Source organism: Thermobia domestica, chromosome 3 (assembly GCF_964235325.1).
Source record: "Thermobia domestica chromosome 3, izTheDome1.hap1.1, whole genome shotgun sequence".
Classification (NCBI taxonomy): domain Eukaryota; kingdom Metazoa; phylum Arthropoda; class Insecta; order Zygentoma; family Lepismatidae; genus Thermobia; species Thermobia domestica.
The window spans coordinates 179,656,270-179,665,181 of NC_137456.1; the positions used below are offsets into that span (position 1 = coordinate 179,656,270).

An 8,912-nucleotide genomic window follows, 5' to 3' on the forward strand; every position below is an offset into this window, starting at 1 on the left:
TATTTAGAGAAATGATGTTAGATAATTGATATCTGAAAGCATACAGTAAAGGGAACGCAAATAATCATTGTGAAAACTTCCTAAAAGTTGCTTCAAACCTTACCATTGTTTTTCTCTTGCATGGATTAAAATACAATTGTAACTTTCAGTCTACTGGGGAAAATGTGTTAAACGCCAACCGTAGAACCGCTTAGATCCTACCCACTTGCTTGCTCGCAACACACACTTTTTTTTCTCTAATACGTGCTCTGAAGTCGTGTAAAGTGGACCCTCGTGCAGCTTCGGAAGTTTTCGCTGAAGAACTGCACCGAACTATGAAGCCTTAAAACGTATTATACGACGTTACACACTGTTATTGCAGTAAAATAGCTAAAACAATATTACCGTTTACTTCAGAAGTGAGGCGGAGAGTCTCTTACGTATATTTTTAAGATAGCAAAATTGCTGTAAGGAAAAGTGTTTCTCCTTAGTAGGTAAATAGAACTGGAACAAATACTGGAAATCATTGATATCATTACATCAAAATTGTTTCAAGCGACTCAGAACCAACTTCAAGCTGTCGCTTACTACACTTTTGCCATGAAATATTGTAATAATCATGTTCATACCACATTTATTTGCTCCAACCACGAAAATAATTTGGTGTTTGAAACAATCTAGACTACAAGTCAGTTTCTTCGTTTCGTCGGAAACATTTATACAGTAAATACAAATGACTGAGTGTTACATACAACATTTTTGCCTCCAGTAAGTCTAATTACACCCGTGTAAGCGACATAGCTATCTCGGCAACGGTTAAAGATAGAAACATGGCGATTAGATCATTAGATGTGCCTTAAAATTCTGAACCAAAAACTGCAAAAAAAGTCAATTTCGAAAAAAATGTCGCTTACTGCGTTAATGCTGGAAAGGAATGATGTGTTCGTGAGAAAAGAACACTAGATATAATAGCTTCCACATTAAGTCCGAAGTGTTTTTGCGGCGAATGTATATATATATATAAAATATAAAACTATAGGCACAAGTTTTTCGCAATGTGCGATAAAATGAAATGCGTAATTTTCAGTTTCTTGTCGTTTTATGATATTCTGTGTATTTTTCATTGGTTTCCGTTGCGCGATAAAACGCGAAATTAGCAGTTTTGCGCGAAATTTCTAACTACGCGAAATTTTAAAAATACGCTTTCGTTAATTTAAAATACCAGTTTTCCGCTGACGAAACTGTTGAACATTGAATGAACGATGCATTTTGGGTGATTGGGCTTTGGAGAATGACCTATGAACTCTTTGACAGGTGAACTGCAGTGTAGTGAATGTTTTGGACGGACAAAAGTTCCGAAGTGATGATTGTTTGAAGTTTGTTATAAATGCACTTACATATGTGTGGCTTTCAACAAACAATGCCAATTGTCAGAGGTTTCTTTTTTCAAGTATAGACTGGTAATAAGTGACAAACGTACGACAATGGAGGAAAATGTGGAAACATGTAACTTACGTTTAATGCGTACATGTAACTTGTCCCTGTGTGTTTTCAGAAGTCAGGAAAACTTTCCTATTCTGAGTAAGTTTAGTTGCTGATTTTCCTTCAGTTTGATTTAAAAAGTGGAATATTCAGTGTATTTTGTTCTGAGGTAATTAATAGTTGATTTCTGTAGTGATCTATGAATAAAAGTAATGATTGTAAAATGTCAGGGAATATCTTTTCCACAAGAGTTACAAAATGCGAAACTTCATTTGGAAAATGTAACAAAACGCGAAATATGAAAAACGAAACGCGAAATTTTCAAGTTCTTAGTGCGAAAACTACTCGTCGCCCTATATACGAGGGTGGGCTGATAAGTTCTCGGCCCGACCCAGAAGGACTTAAGCTGCAGGCATGAAAGTGTGAGGCTATTCAACATAATCCCCTCGAAGGTCAACACACTTGGCACTTCGATGCTGCAACTTCTCCAACCTCTTTAAAAAAAAAAAAATCTCAAGGTCTGCAAAAAACTGTTCCGCAGCTGTTATCACCTCTTCATCCCTGTGAAATTTCTGTCCTTTCAGTGCTGTTTTGAGTTTTGGAAACAGATAATAATCAGAAGGGACAATATCTGGCGAGTAAGGTGGGTGGTCAGTGCACTGAAACCCTATGTCCCTCAGAAAATCCATTGTTCTTGCAGCCTTGTGGACGGGAGAATTGTCCTGCAAGAACAAGACATCTCGTGTCTACTTTTCCCGGCGCTTTTCTTTAATAGCGCCCTTTACCTTAGCCAGCAGACTGCAGTAATACCTGCAGTTATGGTTTGGTCCTTTGGAAGGTAGTCTGAGAGCAAAACACCATCCTTATCCCAGAATATTGAGGCAAGCACCTTCCTTGCGGACTTTCGTGCTTTGAAATTTTTGGGCCTTGGAGATCCTGAGTGGCGCCACTCGCATGACTACTGTTTGGTTTCCGGATCAAAGTAATGCAACCACGTTTCATCCTGGGTAACAAGCCGATTCAAAAAATCGTTCTTGGAGTTCGCAAAATGCCGTAAAATCACCTGCGATGATCTCACACGTTTGCATTTCTGATCCGCGTTCTAACATTCGGAATCCATTTCGCAGAAACCTTGTGCATGTCCAACTGATCATGGATTATTGACCTAACACGTTCTTTGGATATGTGCACTTTGTCAGCTATCTCTTGAAGCGAAATCCGTCTGTTGCTCAAAATCAGGCCATGAATATGGTCCACCTTTTCCGGAGTTGACACTGACACTGGCCTGCCACACCTGTCACCATCTTTTGTTGACGCACACCATTTCTTCACAGTGAAGTATGAAGGGCACTGTCCACCCAATGTGTCTAGCATGCAACCAAGGATTTCCTTGGGCGACTTCTGTTGCAGGAAGAACTTCATTACACCTCGCAATTCCTCGTTGGTGAATTTGACATCTGGCTCCGCCATGGTTCATTCAATTACCTGTAAAATAAAAACCGTTAATGGTAGAATCGTGAAATTCGGTACTTAAACATATAAAAGATCAATATTTCACATGACATCAATTACATCAGAGTAGTACATTCGGAAGGGGGTCGGGCCGAGAACTTATCAGCCTGCCCTCGTAAAACACATTTGTAACGCTGCTTAGTCTTCCTACGAATATAAAAGCTTCCCTCTCTCCTATTCAGAACGTATTTTCTGAAATACACATTTTTAAGTTGACATGTTACAATATCAGGTATGGTGCGATGCCTTGTGCCTGAATATAACGGCCTCCTTCAACATGAAATATTCTCACCGCATTGATAGCAAGGCACTTGAGGCACTTGAGTAGGCGTCATGTTTTGACCCGCCAAGAGCCATGGAAGACCGAAGTCAACCTATCCTCTCTCGTTTTTGTTGTTAAAATTTTCTTCTACGGTAAAAACTTTCTTCTATGACTGACATATCAATTCATTCAAGAAGAGCAAACAAAATTACTGTTCTTTTTAAATATTGTTTTGAAATATTCTTATGGATTATTTAAACTAATGTAAAGTTCACTAATTTTAGTTTACTACCGGTAACATCGGTTACATGAATTCAATGTCTCTGATATACACGATTGAAAAATGGAATATCCATGACGCCTGCTAGGGCGTTTCAGAACTTTTTTGTTTGTTTGTTTGTTTGTTATATGCACATGGTGAATCATGTATCTTGATAAGCCCTTGTAACTTTTGAACTAATTGATAAAAGAGCGGTTTGAATTTTCGAATGCGGCTACTCATGGTTAAACTTGAGCTTCTATTTTCATTGTAATGTATTTTAATTAGCAGAGGTTTATTTTTCAGTGCTTATGTACAAAAATTGTTGATGAAGTTGCACATCAGCGTACACATTGGATTAGTACTCAGTGGATAACCGGTCTAATTTCGTCAAACCCCTGGATTCTTAAATATGGGATGCGTCTACAGATACTAAAACATACTTTCTGCTTCGTGCTTACAATGTAACATTTATTAATTGTTACACATTTATAAGTACATATTTAATCATCCTCCATCAATAGTTGAACATTTGTAATAATTTATTAATGATGGTGACTCATACGTTGAAAAATGATTTATTCTCATTTTAAAATTATTCTGACATTGTGAATGATGCAGCAGTTACGAACGATATTTATGATACATGAGTTCAAGTTTCATTCCCTCTCTTGCGATTCGAATTATCGTAAAATAGTATTCATTTGTTTTCAGTACACTGTAGAGATAACACAGTTTTCTGATACTAAGTTCCTGTTTCGAGGGTTGACATCTTCATACTTTTATGAAGAAAAAAAATCGTAAATGGGATTTTAACATATTCATATGTTGCTGTTCTCTTATTTCATTTTGCGCCGAAATCCTTGGGTTTTGTAACTAAGAAGCAATCAGGTTCTTTAATGGTTCATTTTACGTGTTACGTCTACATCCTTCCTGGTTGTTAGATATGTATCCGGAAAATACCAAGTGACAAATTTTCTGCTCACTACAGCGTTTGCGTAAGCGTCTTTCTGCTGAATAACATAGGATGGTAAGCGGTAACAAGTCATGAAAGGAAAGAATCATATGAAGATGGCTGCGCTCATCTCAATATTGGGAACAGTCAAGTGCCATTGTGACTCAAGAAAATAAGTCAGTACCTTCTGACTTCTAATGTCATCATATTTAAACTTCATCTGTACAGAATAGAAAGGCCCCTGGCACTCCTTATGGGTGCTAGTTTGCAATCTTATCGCCTTCTTTGCCTCTTCGATTGTTTTTATAAATCAATGATAAGCAATAAACATACTACACACAAAAAAAGGTCTGTGCCTTACTAGGGCAACCATGGCATTATACGAAACTTAAGTTGTACAAATCCTAACGCCTGATACATAAAATATTACAAACACACTTATACAGACCATTCAATACATAAAACCTCAATAACAATAATTGTTATAAACAAACCACAACAGTCCCAATTTATACAGTATTTAAACAATAAAATACCTTCATTACTAATAACATAATTACCATGGCAATATACTAATCATAAAACTTATTTAATTAAATAATGCAAATGGTCGTTCAAAATTTCAATAGACAGTTTAATAGCGAATTAATAACTTTACGTTATATAAAATTAGGGATCAGAAATTTCTGAAAAACCTGGAACAGTGACTTGATCACAGCCCTCTTGAACCTATCACCACAGGTATTACCTCGAAGTATTTTCCATCTGTAAAAACATTTCTCGGCGTACCATATTTTAATATTTTTTTCCTTCCAGTTATTACTTTCCTCAGTACGCAAGATGGCGTTAATTACAAATCTTTTTCAGTTGCCAAATCTGGTTTAAGCCTGGTGCCATCAACAACAAGTTCAACTGCGAGCTGGTATCCTATTATTTGAAAATGGGTTCCCGAGTTATCAACAGTTCTATTGTGCCTGGCAGCCTATCTGTCCGTAGACGTGAAAGTTAGCAGGAAAAACTAGCGTGTGTTTGCATAGTAGGGTTATGTCCCGAACTATTATAACATTTTCATTGTCTCAAGAGCACCATACTGGGTATACTATTACCTTATTCCTGCGTACCAATTTTGAGCAATTTAATTGTTGGTCTCAAATGAATTTCCAATGGTGTATATATGAAAAAATATTAAATATGACGACATTTACCAAACAAAGTATTTAAAAATTATATATTTTTTACATTTATACACTTTCTGGTCATTGTAGTGAAATAAATGACACTCCAGTAAATATTTTGTATGTGTGTACTGAAATAATATTTCTAGTGGAAATATTCACTTGCAAGTTGTTATTATCACCATCAACGTATTGGCCCTTACAAGCATGATTAAACTTTTTCATAACTAATAATCTTGCTAAAGCATGTGCGATAAACTGTGATTCCGATAACTATCTTGAATAATCAAGTAAATTGTATTCAGCTTTTGATGTGGATGTCTGCTCTAATAGTTCACAAAATTAGCCCTTTCTGTTCAAAATTCGAAGAATTTTGAATGAGATCGACGTTGACTATTTATTTTCACTGGTAGTGATATAATTTTGGAGCAAATTTTAACCTCGATTTATCTGTTATTGACATAATTAGGTATAAGGTTAGCTGTGTACTTCATTTAAGGTTAAAGCTCAATTGAATTATTTAAGAGGTACTGACATTTAGTGTAATTGCAAATACCACATGTAAGTGTTGTCTGTAATGGTCTTACTTTGTGTATGTACTTAAAATCAAGCAAATTAAACTTTTTTTTTTCTTTCTTTTAATCTTCTAGGGGATATTCAGTAATAATTGGGACTACTGTCGTTATTCATAGAAACTTTCATGGACCAGATAATAAAACGTTAACAATGTGGTTTATGTTACTTGAGGAAGAACATTAGAGTGAAACATCATCTGTGGCAGTGACTTGTGTTAAAGATAAATAAATAAAAATAACAGCATAACACAGACAATGTGTGTGTGTGCTTGTGTTCTGTGAGAGATGTTACTATAAGAAGTGAAGAATGGACTCGATATTTTTTAATGAAACTGTGTACTGAAGATGGGCATAAATCTGTATTTTTAATTGATTGTTACATAGATTTTAAAATCTCAAATAGCAAAGAAAGTACTTTGCAACATATGTGATCCTCAAGAAGAATGTAGTCTTTTTCGTGAAGAGATTAATTTCATATTTTGTTTATTATGTGGACGTACATTTATGCATTTCCTTATTTTAATGTTAATCTTGTTAGAGAGCGTAATGAGTCGTGCATAACATCTTAAATCGAATTTCGCTTCTATTTGTCATTTTCATTCTATCATAGTTTTGTCTATATGATTTTTTTAAAAGAAAAAATTCAATAAAATTTCACTTAATTTTTTTTTTGTGTGTATTTATTAAGATGGAAGTGATTTAAATGATATCGTACATGTGGCCCATAAGTTACTTGACAGAAATACATGTAATTGCATGCACGAAATAAATACCAAGGAATAGTTTAATATTTTCCTTACTTAATATTCATTTTCTTGACAAATTTAGTTTGTGCTCTAAGTTTCAATTTTCAGTTTCATTACAAAGATTTCAGAATGCAGATTTTTTGGAAACAGAAAACAAGAAATGCTTTTATTCACAGCTTTTCTGACACTTTTTTTTTAAAATACAAATTCTCAGTTTTGACCTAATAAATTCGGTTTTTTTGTTATTTAGTCTAACACGAATATGTTTTTCAGAGTCTTACATAAAGCCCGTAATGTGTGATGGACCATCTTGTCGCAGCTTCTTTCAAACTGGTGAAATCTGCTTTTCCGATTCTAACATCATTTCATAAACTATCGAGAAGTAACAATATATATTAGTATAAAAAACAGGATCTGATGAGCTGCCAAGCAAACATTCTAACTTATACAGTTATATCTGAAACATTTAGATTTGTCTCTTTTACTAAATGCAGACTCTCAAAACATTATTAAGGAAAGCTGTACCGGTTAATTATGTTAAAATATTGCTTCTTTATTAATGAAGAAAATAATTTCATTTAAAGTAAAATCGAATACATACACTCGTGCACGAAAAAATTGCACATTGTAATTCACGACTTTCCGTAATAATTAATTGTTTCCTTCCGTATTCGATTGAAATTTAATGATTAATAAGTGAAGAGGGAAAAAAAAGTTGCGTATGTGAAAATGATCCCAAATATTATTACAAAAAAAAAAAAAAATAGATAAAAAGGAAAAAAACAAAATAAGCTCGACTAAATGTATCGCTTGGCAACCATACTTTCGAGGAAATTTTGTAATAAGAGGATGATGAAAAAGCTGGGAAATGTCTTTAACTTACCGTAGGACGGGCCAAAATATTACTTCGTGTGTGTATATAAATCTAAAAGTAACTAAAATCCATCTGATTGACTAGTTGTTGGTAGAAAACCGTGGCCGCAGAGAATGTAATTTAGTTTCCTGCTGTAATGGTTTTGTCCGAGTGAGCTGGGAATTGTTGATGGGAATTCTAAAGGAGAGGAGGTTGGAGTGTAAGGATCAACACTTAAAATAAACTTATATACACCAACAGAGAAGTGTTAGAATAGGGGAAGAATCTCTTGCTGATGTTCAGCGAAGAAATGTCTGCATAATGAAGGTAGTATTTCGGTAGGAGATTAGTTATATACGATTTGCAGGTGACACGCGCTTGTTGTGGAATAATAATAATAGTAAAAAAATGCTAAGATATGTGCTAAAAAAAACTGCGAAGAATATGGGATGAAAATAAGCATTAGAAAGACAAAAATAGTGGTGGTTGGGACAACGCGGTGTATCAAATACAGAAGTAGGGGGCAAAAATAGAATAAGTGGCTAGTTTTCGGTATCTCGGTAGTATTAATGAGGAGAAAACTTGCGAACTTGAAATAAAAACAAAGATAGAAATAGCGGAAGAAGCATTTAGGAAGAGAGGGTTCCAACAAACTGGAAAGTCAGGGAATGTTAGGAAAACCGACTGAAAGGCAAGGGAAAATTTTAAGTTTCTTCGGACGTTCGTGTTTTGATAAATTAACAAGACATAAGAGTGACAATCATTATGAATCATTAATGGTGTGATGACTCGATGAACTGGAATATGTGTAACCTAATAAGTCACTTACATTACTTATTCAGTGACTCTTGAGGTTATCAAGGAAAGTACTGAGATCACAGGGTGCACGGAATTTCCTGTGAAGTTGTGCGGCATCCGCTGTTTGAAAAATGACATTTGTTTTCAGAGGGCATTTGAAGTTTGTGGCTATGTAATTAAATTTCTATAACAAACAAAGCTGCTAAACACTCGGCCTCTAGATACCCTGTGGAAAGTAGCAAGTGATTCATTTACTGAGTGCAAACTAGCTTTCTGGAAGATGGTATCCAATGAATGGCAATCCTTCCTGCGTAGG

General features: G+C 35.1%; 1 protein-coding gene across 2 annotated transcripts in view; it reads left to right on the plus strand.

Annotated features, from left to right (window-relative positions):
• LOC145680890 (uncharacterized) overlaps positions 1-6,866 on the plus strand; it is a 134,422-nt gene extending 127,556 nt beyond the window's left edge. For both annotated transcript variants that reach the window (XM_081752047.1, XM_081752048.1), the window contains exon 8: positions 6,275-6,866. In XM_081752047.1, coding sequence (XP_081608173.1) covers positions 6,275-6,288 — 14 coding nt within the window. In that variant the 3' untranslated portion in view covers positions 6,289-6,866. The remainder of the gene's footprint in view (positions 1-6,274) is intronic.
• Positions 6,867-8,912: the final 2,046 nt, after the last annotated feature.